The sequence below is a fragment of the Micropterus dolomieu genome, linkage group LG07, assembly GCF_021292245.1.
Source record: "Micropterus dolomieu isolate WLL.071019.BEF.003 ecotype Adirondacks linkage group LG07, ASM2129224v1, whole genome shotgun sequence".
Taxonomy (NCBI): Eukaryota; Metazoa; Chordata; class Actinopteri; order Centrarchiformes; family Centrarchidae; genus Micropterus; species Micropterus dolomieu.
The window spans coordinates 1,247,979-1,262,524 of NC_060156.1; the positions used below are offsets into that span (position 1 = coordinate 1,247,979).

General features: G+C 47.9%; 1 protein-coding gene across 1 annotated transcript in view; it reads left to right on the forward strand.

The window, feature by feature from the left end:
* Positions 1–14,546, forward strand: part of ttn.2 (titin, tandem duplicate 2) — a 217,544-nt gene that overhangs the window by 131,814 nt on the left and 71,184 nt on the right. Inside the window, exons 140-172 of the mRNA XM_046054487.1 lie at positions 245–431; positions 596–711; positions 801–1,100; positions 1,408–1,707; positions 1,825–1,930; positions 2,057–2,253; positions 2,340–2,645; positions 2,734–2,891; positions 2,979–3,099; positions 3,201–3,319; positions 3,443–3,623; positions 3,894–4,196; positions 4,925–5,455; positions 5,649–5,951; positions 6,319–6,475; positions 6,631–6,773; positions 7,044–7,162; positions 7,290–7,467; positions 7,578–7,862; positions 7,975–8,268; positions 8,415–8,714; positions 8,822–9,127; positions 9,225–9,451; positions 9,542–9,856; positions 10,360–10,474; positions 10,598–10,906; positions 11,033–11,214; positions 11,344–11,473; positions 11,641–11,792; positions 11,966–12,113; positions 12,209–12,429; positions 13,496–13,592; positions 13,814–14,110. Of these exons, the coding sequence (XP_045910443.1) occupies positions 245–431; positions 596–711; positions 801–1,100; positions 1,408–1,707; positions 1,825–1,930; positions 2,057–2,253; positions 2,340–2,645; positions 2,734–2,891; positions 2,979–3,099; positions 3,201–3,319; positions 3,443–3,623; positions 3,894–4,196; positions 4,925–5,455; positions 5,649–5,951; positions 6,319–6,475; positions 6,631–6,773; positions 7,044–7,162; positions 7,290–7,467; positions 7,578–7,862; positions 7,975–8,268; positions 8,415–8,714; positions 8,822–9,127; positions 9,225–9,451; positions 9,542–9,856; positions 10,360–10,474; positions 10,598–10,906; positions 11,033–11,214; positions 11,344–11,473; positions 11,641–11,792; positions 11,966–12,113; positions 12,209–12,429; positions 13,496–13,592; positions 13,814–14,110 (7,203 nt within the window). The remainder of the gene's footprint in view (positions 1–244; positions 432–595; positions 712–800; positions 1,101–1,407; positions 1,708–1,824; positions 1,931–2,056; positions 2,254–2,339; positions 2,646–2,733; positions 2,892–2,978; positions 3,100–3,200; positions 3,320–3,442; positions 3,624–3,893; positions 4,197–4,924; positions 5,456–5,648; positions 5,952–6,318; positions 6,476–6,630; positions 6,774–7,043; positions 7,163–7,289; positions 7,468–7,577; positions 7,863–7,974; positions 8,269–8,414; positions 8,715–8,821; positions 9,128–9,224; positions 9,452–9,541; positions 9,857–10,359; positions 10,475–10,597; positions 10,907–11,032; positions 11,215–11,343; positions 11,474–11,640; positions 11,793–11,965; positions 12,114–12,208; positions 12,430–13,495; positions 13,593–13,813; positions 14,111–14,546) is intronic.

Here is a 14,546-nt window from a genome sequence, read left to right on the forward strand (position 1 = left end):
GCATAAAGACGGTAAGCAGCAGGAAACAGCTCTCCTTGCTCTGTCCAAAGAAAGCTAAGCGTATTTCCCAAAATGTCAAACTGTTTGGGTCCAGCTGTTGTCTGTTCAGTCTGTTTCTTTATTGGTTCCATCTCAGGTCCAGGTGGGTAGGCGCTGTAAGGGTTTTTGGATCAGGAAAAGTCCTGGTGTAAAATGTCGATCTCCTTAGTTGGGACTGACGTAATCCATCTTGTCTTGCCCTCAGACACTCCTGGAGCTCCTTACAAGCTGGAGCCTTCAGATATCGCCAAGGACTCTGTGACTCTGAACTGGTACGAGCCTGAAGAGGACGGAGGAAGCCCCATCACTGGATACTGGGTGGAGAGATATGAACCTGACCACGACAGATGGATGAGATGCAACAAGCTGCCCATCAAGGACACCAACTACAGGTGAGTCTAACTGCTGTACTGTCTTTATTGTTTTTATTTAAGCTTTATTCAAACAGCTCAGGTCTCATTGAGATTAAACATCTCTTTTTCAAGGAAGACCAAGAGTTTTACACTGTGCTGCTTTTTAAGGGTTCATTGTGTTGATGTGATGTGTCCTTCTGTAGAGTCAAAGGTCTTCCCACCAGGAAGAAGTACAAGTTCAGAGTCCTAGCTGAGAATCTGGCCGGAACTGGAAAACCCAGCAAGGAGACAGATCCGATCCTTGTCAAAGATCCTATCGGTACAAAAACATTTTCCCACTCACTTCAGTCGTGTATGCACCTAAAATACTTTCAGAGCATTAAAAGCATCGTGGTCTAACTCTTCCAGATCCTCCATGGCCTCCCGGTAAACCCACGGTGAAGGATGTGGCTAAGACTTCCTGCTTCCTGATGTGGACCAAACCAGAGCACGACGGCGGAGCAAAGATCGACAGCTACGTCATTGAGATGCTCAAGAGCGGCACTGTGGACTGGATCCGCGTTGCAGAGGACATCAGCATCCTGGAGCACTTCCTGAAGGGCCTCATGGAAAAGCAGGAGTACTCATTCAGGGTGCGAGCCGTTAACGTGGCCGGGGAGAGCGAACCCAGCGAACCCAGTGATCCAGTGCTCTGCAAAGAAAGACTCAGTAAGAGGAACTGATATTTAGTCGAACTGATGTTCTAAAATAGACCCGTTGAACTAGAACAGACCAACATGCCAATTATCCAAGTTAAAATTTAGGGCAACTGGACTTAATAGACTTTGATTACGACTCCACAGAGGTGAAATAGCTGGGATTCCCTAGTCAGTCAGAACTGAAGAAGCTTCTCCGATAAGAGACAAAATGTCTTCAAGTATCTTCAACCAAGTCCGGTTGCCCTTAATTTTAACCTTCCTTGTATAACTATTACCCAGATGACGCCCAACATATGACTTTGTCCTAATCTCCTCAGACCCTCCTACGGCTCCTCGCTGGTTGGAGGTCATCAGCATCAGCAGGAACAGCGCCGAGCTGAAGTGGACGGTGCCCGAGCGCAATGGAGGCTCGGCCATCACCAACTACGTGGTGGAGAAACGTGACGTCAGGCGTAAAGGTTGGCAGGCTGTTGATACCACGGTCAAGGAGCTAAAGTATACCGTGACGCCGCTCAACGAAGGATCGCTCTACGTGTTCCGCGTCGCAGCCGAGAACGCTGTGGGCGTCGGACCGTTCTGCGAGCTGCCTGACTCTGTGCTGGCCAAAGACACTTTCAGTAAGTTAGAGAGTTGTTTCAGTCATGTATAGATGAATTATTGGGATCAGGGGGACAGAGAAAATCCCCTCTGTTCGCTCGGTCGAAGGAGGATGATAAGAGTTTGTTTTGTTACAGCTACTCCCGGGCCACCATACGCCCTTACTGTTGACGCTGTGAGCAAGAGATATGTGGACCTGCAGTGGGAGGAACCTAAAAATGACGGTGGCAGACCCATACTCAGGTGGGGGGTTTCACCCAAATGTACCAATGACACTATATTTTGGTCTTACACTTGTTTATTCCAGATTTACTTCACCGGTGTTACAGTATGACAGTGTGTTCACCTTTCTGTGACCCTGCCCTCCAGGTATTCGCTTGAGAAGAAGGAGAAGCTTGGAACTCGCTGGGTGAAGTGCGGGAAGACTTCCGGTCCAGACTGTAAGTACAGAGTGACAGACGTCATCGAGGGAACAGAGGTTCAGTTCCAGGTCAGAGCCGAGAACGAGGCCGGCGCCGGTCATCCGAGCGAGCCCACTGAGATCCTCACCATCGAAGACCCAACAGGTCGGTCCGGTGATGATTAATGGTTCGTCAAAAAATCATAGAAAAGTGGAGAATGAGTCCGAATACATCTATTCCATCCCTTCCAGGTGCCCCATCACCGCCCGTTGAGCTGCACGTTACCGGTGCCAGCCGGGACTTCCTGTCCATCGCCTGGAAGCCTCCACAGAGGGATGGCGGATGTCCCATCAGCGGCTACCACATTGAGATGTGCCAGGCTGGGACAGAGAAGTGGATGAGGGTTAACTCCCGTCCAGTGAAGGAGCTGAAGTATCGAGTGGAGGAGGGCGTGGTCCCCGAGAAGGAATATATCCTGAGAGTTCGAGCCATCAACGCTGTTGGAGTCAGCGAGCCCTCCGACATCTCTGAGAACGTCTTCGCCAAAGAATCTGACTGTAAGACCGTCTGCTGGGCTTAACGCCGTGCAAAGCTCTGTAAATCCTCGAACTGACACTAATGGTGGGTTTCCCCCTGTGTTTCCAGGTAACCCGACGCTGGAGTTCCAGACTCTGGACCTGGTTGTTGTGGAAACAGAGAAGCTGCACATCCCGGTTCCCTTCAGCGCCGTCCCCTCGCCCAGAATCACCTGGCACAAAGACGGCAAGGAGCTGAAGGCCGACGAACGCCTCGGCTTCAGGTCGGTTTTCTGCAACGCTCCTGTATCTGCTCCGGGGTATTTTGTAGTCTGAGTGAGCAGCAGTGACTGATTGTTTGTGTCCAACAGGAAGGAGTATACTTCCTGTCACCTGGAGATCGACAGCAGCCTTCACGCTGATGCCGGACAGTACAAAGTTACTCTGGAGAACAAACTGGGAGCCGCCAGCGCCACCATCAACGTCAAAGTCATCGGTACCCAGTCACACATGTCCCGTTCTTACACGATAACCTCAATCTCCTGGACTCTGAGCAGCAGGTTACTTTATAACACGTCTCTGTCTCTCTGTCTTTAGGTCTTCCTGGTCCCTGTAAGGAAATTGTGGCCTCTGAGATCACAAAGAGCTCCTGTAAAGTGACCTGGGAGCCTCCGGACTACGACGGCGGCAGCCCCATCCTTCACTACGTCCTGCAGGTCTGAGATGGCAGCACTATTTTTATTTTTGAGCTGCGATGATGGTTTAAAATCTGACCTCAGAGCCAGGAGGACAGTGAAGCTGATGTTTATTTTGTGTGTTATTTGTTGGTGCGTGTGCAGCGGCGTGAGGCCGGCAGGAGGACATATGTCAACATGATGTCCGGAGAAAACAAGCTGAGCTGGACCGTCAAAGACCTCATTCCCAACGGAGAGTACTACTTCAGAGTCCAGGCCGTCAACAAGATCGGAGGAGGAGAGTTCCTTGAGCTCCGCAACCCGGTCATCGCAGAGGACCAGAAACGTAAGAAGAAACCGACGTTCCTTATTTGATGCGTGAAAATTAGATAATGTTTTAATTGTTGAAAGGCAAATGTTTTTCCTGATATTCGTTACCTGAGATTGATCATTTTGTTGTAAACATGATTAAGATCAGAACATTCTTAAATCTGTTAAATTATAGAAACTCTGTTGCTGTACATATTTAGTTCCTCAGATGAGTAAATGAAACCAATGTATTAATAAAAACGCAGTTTGTGTCCAAGAGAAGTCTAAGTAAAATCTCTGGTCCCAGATGCTCCCGACCCTCCGGTGGACGTGGAGACCCACAACCCCACATCCAGCACCGTCACCCTGACCTGGAAGCCTCCCATGTATGACGGCGGCTGCAAGATCATGGGCTACATCCTGGAGAAGCAGCAGAAGGGCGAGGACAAGTGGGAGAGATGCAACGACTTCCTGGTGCCCGTCCTGTCCTACACCGTCAGAGGGCTGACGGAGGGCAAGAACTATACCTTCAGAGTCACAGCTGAAAACGCCGCCGGGCTCAGTGAGCCGTCACGCAGCCCACCGTTCGTCAAGGCCTCCAATACCATTGGTAAGGATGACATGAGCTCCTGCTCACCTCAAAACACATTGTAGGGCAAAGACAAATTCATACAAAACAAACTCTTATCATCAAATTCTGTAACAAAACAAACTCTTATCATCAAATTCTGTAACAAAACAAACTCTTATCATCAAATTCTGTAACAAAACAAACTCTTATCATCCTCCTTCGACCGAGCGAACAGAGGGGATTTTCTCTGTCCCCCTGATCCCAATAATTCATCTATACATGACTGAAACAACTCTCTAACTTACTGAAAGTGTCTTTGGCCAGCACAGAAAGAATGCTCTTCCTCTCTGAGAGCCAGATGTTCCCACTCTCATGTCTGTATGCTAAGTATGAAGCTACAGCAAAATGAGGACACAGCTAGCCCGGCAAAATCCACCTGCTTCCTGACTCTTTCTTGGTTAGGACCAGTTCCCAGGCAACCAGCCCCGATTGCAGGACGTTGCTTCTCCCGATCCAAACTAGTCCGGCACTTTTTTGTACCAATCAAACAAACAAGATGTAACAGTGAGCTTTGGACAGAACTAGGCCAGCAACAAATTTGCAGGCAGTGCTGGTATTAAAAAAAAAAAAAAAGTCAACAAATCAATGAACACAACGTTAGAAGGCCACAGCTCTGACCTGTCTACTGGGTCAGGGTCTAGTGTAGGAACAGATCTGGATCAGAATTAGTTTTCTGATAAAAAAAAAAACTTTTTGTTTTCTCTCAGACCCTCCGAAGGTTTTCCTGAGCGGCAGCCTGCAGTCTGGCCTCAGCGTGAAACGCGGTTACGAGATCTGCCTGGACGCCAATATCTCTGGCTCGCCGTACCCAGAGATCACTTGGTATTGGAACAACCAGGTGATCCGGCCCGAGCCGCTCCGCAAGAGGCCCGAAAGACCCCTGAAGAAGAAGGTGGAGAAGAAGGAGGAGGTGAAGAAAGAGGAGGGAGAGGCCGAGAAGAAAGAGGAGAAGAAGGAGGGAGAGGAAAAGAAGGAGGAGGAGAAGAAGGAGGGAGAGGTGAAAGAAGGAGAGGAGAAGAAGGAGGAGGAGAAGAAGAAGGAAGAAGAGGCGGCAGAGCCGGAGGTGGAGGAGACCGACTACCCGACGATAAACGAGCGTCTGGCCATCGACAACAGCCGCAGAGGAGCGTCCTCTGTCGTCATCAGGGACTCGTTCCGTGCCGACCACGGCGTCTACATGGTGAAGGTGGAGAACGACCACGGCATCGCCTCGGCGACCTGCGAGGTCAACGTGCTCGGTGAGAATTCATTTACATTCTCTGTTCTCTATTCTATAGATAAATTACACAAGTATACAAGTTTAAAGGAATGAAAGGATAATACAATATAACTGTGTTGATACAGTGACTGGGAGTAAATGTTTACAGCATCCTCCTATAGAAAGATGTGCTGTAGCTTCATGGGTAACATGATCATTTCCTCTGTCCGCAGATACGCCCGGGCCTCCGGTGAACTTCAGATTTGAGGAGGTCAGGAAGAGCTCTGTGATTTGCAAGTGGGATCCTCCTCTGGATGACGGCGGCAGTGAGATCCTCAACTACACTCTGGAGAAGAAGGACAACTCAAAGGTGGAGATCGGCTGGAGCAGCGTCACCTCCACACTGAGAGGATGCCGCTACCTGGTGCCCAAGCTCATTGAGAAAAAGGAGTACATCTTCAGGGTCAGGGCCGAGAACAAGCACGGCGCCGGCCCATTCTGCGTCTCCAAACCACTCATCGCCAAAAATCCTTTCGGTATGGTATTATTTACCGAATAATACCATGTTTGATCTATGAGCTACTCTATTTATATGTTGTTGTTTTTTAAAGTTTAGTTTATATAATGCTGAAATTTACCCCTGCTTTGTCAGTGAATTTAATTTATCCTCTGTATGAAATGGGTTGTGTAGGAAAGGTTGCCTTGAATGCAATAAATGCAACACTTAATGTTGAAAACTTTTTAACTCCGACAACAGCGTACGCTAGGATATTAATCAAGTGGACCCGTTATCGCAGGCAGTGAAATTTGGGCACAACGTTGAAAAGAATCAACATGACTAAACATGACTATGCATGACTAAAAATAAAACTTGATGTCTGGTCTCTTCCTCCTCCTCCTCAGAAACTCCCGAGGCTCCTGATAAGCCACAGATTGATGACATTACAGCCCACAGCATGCTGGTCACCTGGAACCAGCCAAACGACAACGGCAGCCCCATTTTGGGATACTGGGTGGAGCGCCGCGAGATCAACAGCTCACACTGGGCCCGTGTCAACAGGTGAAGACTTTTCTATCTGAATTTGTAGACTGGGAAAATCTGGGTGTTAGCTGATGTTTGGGGAAATATACTAATATACAAAGCATACTGAGACCAGTTCACCAGGTATATATTTGCTATATTTTCTGAATGTTTCCCTCTGTCCTGGTTTTCAGGGACATGGTCCCTGACACTGAGCTGAATGTTGAAGGTCTACTGGAGGGGCTGACTTACATATTCAGGGTCGCGGCTGAAAACCAGGCCGGCCCCGGAAAGTTCAGCGCCCCCTCCGAACCCAAGACAGCTCAGGCTCCAATCCGTACGTAAAAAGTTCTAAACTCCTTTATGTTCAGTGCGACTCTGATCAAGGTTTCCATATCTGTCAAAGTTGAAGAAAATAATTGGCATCGCCATGTTGACTCCCGTTCTCCAGGATAATTACATGTTTAGAAGTACTTGTTGAAAATGCTGCTACAGACAGTAATCAGAAACTTGGAGTAAACTAGAATCATGAAGAACCACCAGGAGTTGTGAACAGGATATTTATGGTCAGTCTCAGAGTTAACGTGTCTTATCTGTGTTTATTCAGTACCTCCTGGACCTCCAACTGCCCGAGTGGTGGAGACTACCGACCACTCCATTGACGTGGAGTGGGACCCACCTGCTGACAATGGTGGAGGAGAGATCCTGGGATACCACGTGGATAAGGTGAAATCATCAGTCCTCTGATACTTTTTCAGCTTTAATCACATTTGTTTCTATTTGTATCTGCAGGTTCTTGTTCACTGAATATTAAACATTCAGTTTAGACTAATGTTTCTGTGGTGTTCTTCAGGCCATGGCTGGTACAAAGGACTGGTCCAGGTCTACAGAGCGTCCCTGGAAGACTCGGGCCTTCACTGTCTATGGAGTCCGAGAGGGAGCCAAGTACCTAGTCAGAGTCATCGCCTGCAACGCTGCCGGAGAGGGAACACCAGGATTCACAGAGTCTGTGTTCGTCAGGAATCCTGCAGGTCAGCCACAAAACCCTAGAGGTCAAATGTGGTCTAATTCAGTGTTGATCGAAATCTCGTAGCTTTTTTTTTTGTTGACATCTTTCCTTGTTGCTGGTTGCCCTCCCCAGAGTTGCCAGTGATTGAACTGGCCCTGTCCGTCAAGAACGGTGTAGTCATCAGAGCCGGCGAGACACTTCTTGTACCCGCTACAGTCACAGGTAAACCCTACCCATCCATCACCTGGACCAAGGACAACAGCAAACCTGACAAAGACCGTGTGGAGATCCTCACAGAGGGCAATGACAGCATTGTTTCAATCAAGAACGTCCAGAGGAAGGACTGCGGCAAATACCAGATCTCTGCTTGCAACCCCAGTGGCAGCAAGTCTGCTTCAACCAGAGTGGAGGTCATGGGTGAGTGAAAGTCAGGGCAGGACTTGATGAAAAAACCTGACTGTTAACTGGCAATGAATTGATGCTATGAATGAAAAATTAATACATAAGCATAATATTGTGTCATCTTCAGACGTCCCCGGACCTGTGACGGACCTCAAGCCCGTTGTTGTCACTCGCAAGATGATCTTCCTGAACTGGGACGACCCTGAGGATGATGGAGGCAGCGACCTGACCGGCTTCATCGTGGAGCGAAGAGACCTTAAGATGCACACATGGAGGCAGCCTATTGAAACCGCCTCCTCCAAGTGCGAGTGCGTGGGCATCATGGAGGGACAGGACTACATGTTCCGCGTCATTGCCAAGAACAAGTATGGCATGGGCCCACCCGTAGAGCTTGGACCCATTAAGGCTGTGGACCCACAGGGTAAGCCTAAAATCACTTGATTTTAATTCAGAAATGATTGCTGAAATTATTTTGTGGGACCAAGAATTCAGTAGGATGAAAAGTCATCTTGGTAGAAAAGTCTAAATTTGCACTTAAGGCTAATCATTGCTTTGGTGGTTCTGCAGGCCCACCATCGTACCCTGAGAAGTTCCACTACACCGAGCGCACCAAGAACTCCATCACGCTGACCTGGAAGCCACCGCGTAATGATGGCGGAAGCCCTGTAATCGGCTACTTCGTTGAAAAGAAGAGGCAGGACCAGCAGGCCTTTGAACTCTGCAACACAGAGATCTGCCCCAACATGACCATGACTGTAGAGGGCCTAGAAGAAGACTGGATGTATGAGTTCAGGATCAAGTGCGCCAACCTACTGGGAGAGAGCGAGCCATCCATCCCATTCACTGTGGTCATCCAAGACGATGAAGGTAAGACAGAATATTTGAAAAACTGATTTCCTTAGGGATGCTAATAGTAGGCACTAGTGTTTTTCTTTCTGTGCTGATTTGTTTTGCTCCCATCCTGTTCCTCTCAGTGGCTCCTGAGGTCCACATGCTGAAGCACTTCAAAGGTGATTCAATTATTGTGAGGAAGGGTGAGCCCATTGAGATCCCAGCTGATGTCCTGGGCCTCCCCATCCCTAAGATCGAGTGGACAAAGGATGACGTGGTGATCGCGCCCACCGAGACTCTGCTGATAGAGACGGTGGAGACCGGCCGGATGAACTGCAAGACCACGCTGTCCATCCCAGCAGCCAACAGGAGGGACCGCGGCAGCTACACCGTGTCTGCGTCTAACAACATGGGCTCAGCCAAGCACACCACTACTGTCATGGTGCTGGGTGAGTTGAAACTTGCCACTGACTCAATCAGAGGCAGAAAAGACAGGATGCGCTTATGTAAAATACTCTAAAATACTGTATGGTGCTCTCCTCTCAGACCGGCCACTTCCACCCAGGAATTTGGCAGTGTCCAACATCAGGGCGGAGTCTTGCTACCTCAACTGGGACGCACCGCTGGATAATGGTGGCAGCGAGCTGACCAACTACATTATTGAGAAGAAGCATGTAGTAAAAGAGGAGCCGGAGCTGGAAGAAGGTCAAGAAGCTCCACCTGAACCACAGTGGGAACAGGTTACCAACAGCATCATTGAGAGGAAATATGGGGTACGTCAACAACAACAATAATAATAATGATAACGGGGTTCTAATAGAACTTTTTGCATTAAATGGAAATGCCACCTCCCTCTCCTGCAGGTGTGGAACCTGGAGACCAATAAGACCTACTTGTTCCGGGTTAAAGCCGAGAATCGCTATGGTATATCCGACCCCTGCACAACAGAGGAAGTCCAGATCACAGACCCATTCGGCCTTCCAGGCCCTCCAGAGAAACCAACCATCGCAGAGTACTCCAAGACCTCCATGACGCTAACCTGGGAGCCTCCCAGAGACAACGGCGGGTCTATGATTATTGGCTACTGGCTGGAGAAGAGGGAGAAAGGCACTGCCTACTGGGCCAAAGTCAACAAGGTGCCAGTCACCAAGAGGGGCATGAAAGGCTGGGATTACCAGGTGAGTTGGTGGGGCTTTGTTTCTATGTTGGCACAGAATCAATTTTTCGTGTTGAACATAAATTATTGCCTCAGTATTCACAACTCTATGTGCGCTGCCTTAAGAAACTTCTCACCTGGGAAGCGTAGGATCTGCTTTCAAATTTTGTTGACCTCCTACATACCAAAATAGAATTTTGTCGTACACACAGACCTAAAGATTCCAGGATGGCTCATCATTGACCTTTAGGATAGTCTGTCACAGAGAAATCCGTAGATCTGTCACAGATCATCAGAATGCTTTATCACATACTTTTAGGTAGGTCCATTGAAGTCCTTTGGAAAGTCCATCACAAAGCTTTAGAAAAGTCCATTAAAGACCTTTAAAAATGGTATGTCACAGACCTTCAGGATAGTCTGGTACAGGCCATTAGGAAGATCTTTCACACTTCAGAAAGGAAGATCACAGTCCTTTAGGATGGTCTCAGGAGTAAGTCGCATCCACACATTTTCTCCATCTCCCAGGTGACTCGTCTGATCGAAGGAACAGAGTATGAGTTCAGGGTTGCTGCCTGCAATTCTGCAGGAACTGGACCATTCAGTGGACCATCCGACTCTGCTTTCGCTGTCGACCCACTCAGTGAGTAAAAAAACAAGTCCTCCTCTGACCACATCAATAATCTTAAACAGACTAGTTTCTCTGTTTTTTGGAAGTTTGGAAGATCTTCCCAAATTGGATACTAACTGCTCCTCTCCACTCCAGCTCCTCCTAGCATGCCTGCAGCTCCTGTGGTGGCTGATAAGACGAAGCACAGTGTCACGTTGTCCTGGAGTCCACCAGAGAGGGACGGAGGAAGCCCCATCAAGGGCTACATTATCCAGATCCAAGGTGAGGGCACATCTGATTGGGTGAGGGTCAACGACCCCGACACGCTGCACCCCACCACTGAGTTCACCGTGCCGAGCCTTCGCGAGCTGAAAAGGTTCCGCTTCAGGATCATCGCTGTCAACGACATCGGCGAGTCCGACCCCAGCCCCCGCACCAGCGAGGTTCTCATCGAGGATGTCAAACGTATGTCCAACTCTAAACTTTCAACTTCAACAAATAGATGTTATCTTTCATTGCTGTCCGAATGTGTTTCTGTCCATGTCTCTCTGTCCTTCACTGACGTTTCCACTGATATTTCTACTCCGACAGTTGCGCCTTCTATCGATATTCACGTAATGGCCGACGATCTGCTGTGCATCCGTGCCGGAGATCCGATCAAGATCCCCGCCAGCATCAAGGGTCGCCCTGTTCCCAAGGTAACCTGGGACTATGATGGCAAAGCCAAGTCGCACAAGAAGAACAAGCTGCACACACTGCCTGTGGACTCTGAGGTGAGGCCCTACAAAGAAACACAAGGATTTACTTCGCAATAAAACAGTATAATAGAACTCTGTCTTCTGTTCAGGTCAGTTGTGTTGTTGGATTTTAGTCTAACTTTGGAACTGTTTTTGTGTATTCAGGTTGAGTCTACTGACACCACGTCCACTGTGACCATCCCCGTCAGTCTGAGGAGTCACTCTGGACGCTACACCATCACCGCCAAGAACAAGTCCGGACAGAAACATGTCAACGTCAGAGTCAATGTCCTCGGTATGTCTGTATTGTTTTTATCTAGACCTCGAGGTTGGATACATCTCTAAACTGTTCTGCTACAAGCTCGAGCCTGAGCTGCAGAATTCCTTTTGTAAAAGTGTGTATGTTGGGGTCATAGTTTTGTTGTTCTTGGATCTCTGACTTTAATTTTTTCTCGGGTGCAGATGTCCCCGGAGCTCCAAAGGAGCTGAGGGTTACTGACATCAGCCGGTCAACCATGAGACTGATCTGGAAACTACCAGACAACGATGGAGGAGAGAGAATCAAGAGCTACTTTATCGAGAAGAAATGTGTCACTGACAAGGCCTGGACGAAGGTGAACATTGCTTTAGTTGAATGTGGGATATAGACAGTTATTATGTACACCACAATTATCATGTTAGCTTGAGCTACAGTCAGAATAGCCACAAGTATGAGAATAAGACCCATGTTAAATAAATTCTGCTGTTGGTGATTGATTAACTGATGAATTGGTTGATGTGTGATCAGGTGAATGCAGCCTGTGCTAGCCAGGCCTACGTCGTGCCAGGTCTGCTGGAAGGTCAGGACTACCTGTTCAGGGTTCGTGCTGAGAACAGACTTGGATTCGGCCCGTTCACTGTCACCAGTGAACCCGCCCGGGCCAGAGACCCCATCTGTGAGGACAGATCTACTATTCCAGCCACAGAAATACAGCACGATCTGCCAAAACCTTAGTGGAGTTGTTTTACTAATCTCCCTCTTCTTCCTCAGACCCACCCGACCCCCCCACCAAGCTGAAGGTCAACCTGGTGACGAAGACCACCACCACTCTGAGCTGGGAGCCTCCCAAAAACAATGGCGGCGCGCCGGTGAAGCATTACATTATTGAGCGTTTGAGCTGGGACACCAGCGGCAAGGAGAAGGAGACCTGGAAGCAGTGCAACAAGAGGGATGTGGAGGAGCTCACCTTCGTGGTGGAGGACCTGAAGGAGGTCAGTCTATCTCCTTTAAAGGATCACACCTCTCTCACTTTACTACTTTCCTCCTTTATTAGAGACCTATTCTACTGCTTTTCCAGTCCTATATTGTAGTTCTATGACTCCTGTATGGCAGCTTTGCATGATTCAAAATTCAAAAATTATACACTTCGTGTAGGCCTTCATTTCAGCCTCTGTCTGAAACAAGCTGTAGATGCTCCTGTCTCTGTAAGGCTCAAAGCCCACTCTCTTCTGATTGGCCAAGACCTGAAGCATGTTACCAGGCTGTTGTTGTTGTTTCTGGGCGGAACATGCAGACTGAGCGTTGCTGTGGGAGCAAATGACCATACATGGAACAACGTTGGTAGAAAAAGCAGTTGAAAAGCGTTCAGAACAGGAGGAAATCTGAGGTTTTGGCTCACAGGGATTTCTTTTAAAATACTCATTATTTGAAGCTTTGGCCATGTTTTACATAAACATCCAACATTCTTAAATTGTACATAAGTCATAAGCCATAATAGGTCTCCACTAATGCTCAGTAACAGTTCTTAGCACAGGGTGGAGCTTGTATACCAGTGGGTTTACATTTCATATAGATTCCAGGCAGCAGTGAGCTTTTCATTTGTGCAGAGGTTGTGTTCAAACAAATCGGGATGTTAGGTTGCTCTTTAAGTCTTTTTAACCCATTTTATTGTGTCATATGTTCATTTTTTGGTTTATTTTTTATACCTGCTGTATCTGTGTTTAGTAATCAAATTGTGCTTAAACGTTGTGGTTTTGAAAAGATGCATTCAAATAAAGTGTATTGTTCATTACTGTTACATACTAAGTGACAACAGAAGCACCCAAAATTGGAACCTCGAGGAACCATAAATTAATTTGATGTAGAGTTATAACTGATGGACTGGTAGAATATGTTCCTGCTTGAGAAATACTGTTTGAAGCCAGTGGAGAGGTGAGGCTGAGACCCCAGCCCATGATATGATCAGATATGTTATATATCAGATGTCAGATATGATCAGCCCATGCTGATCCAGATATTACTGTAGTGTATTACAATTGTCTTGTCGTTGACCCCCAGGGAACAGAATATGAGTTCAGAGTAAAAGCTGTGAACGCCGCTGGACCCAGCCGACCCTCCACCACTGCTGGACCCCTGGTCATCAAGGATCAGACATGTGAGTAACAGGCGCTTCAGCCAATTACAGGCTACCTGTTTCACCTTTTTCAGTTAGGACTATACAAGCACTGAGTTTTAAGACTGACATTTTTATACCACTGGGGACAGAAAAGTGGAACAGTTTCACTCCTGGTTGAACAACTACTGGGAGCCTCAGAAAGAATTTTAAACGTTGTTAACTGCCGGCCACTTAATGAAGAATCTCCTTTCTTTCTGCAGGCGCTCCCACCATTGAGCTGCGTGAGGCCATGGAGGGCGAGGAGGGCTGTGATGTCAGCGTTGTGGCGAGGGTGAGCGGCTGTCCTTTCCCCACGCTCACCTGGCAGAAGGCCAGCCTGGCCAAGCCTGAGGAGAAGGCCGCCATCCATTACGACCAGCACATCAACAAACTGGTGACCCAGGACAAGTGCACGCTGCTGATCCAGCAGGCCAGCAGGCTCGACAGCGCCCTCTACAGCCTGACAGCCAGCAACAGCCTAGGCAGCGTCACCAAGGACATCAAGCTCAGCGTGCTTGGTGAGAAACCTGAACACTTGTCTTAACACCCAACAGAAATTGTCCAATAATAACTTTGCAACAGTAACTAGTAAGACAGATCAAACACTGTTTATCTGCTCTAATGTGAGGTGCCTGCAATAGTTAGCATGAGTAAGTAGTTCACCACCATCAGAGGCCAAAAGAGTTAGAATATCATTAGCTAACTACATGATTTCGTAGAATTACATGTCAAAGGAGCAGCTGGAAACAATAAAACATCAGCCTGGAGTTTTCTACCAACTCATGAAGCTAATGTTAGCTTAATTAGTTAGCTAGCTACAGCTGATAGCGTGTCACAGTGACCGTTTGGTAGAAATCAGAAGCTGCTTTTGTTTACTTCTGTCTGAAATCAAGGATATACTGTTTAAATAACTGCTGGGACTTTGATGGTAGCTTTTCTAAAAACTGCGATGAA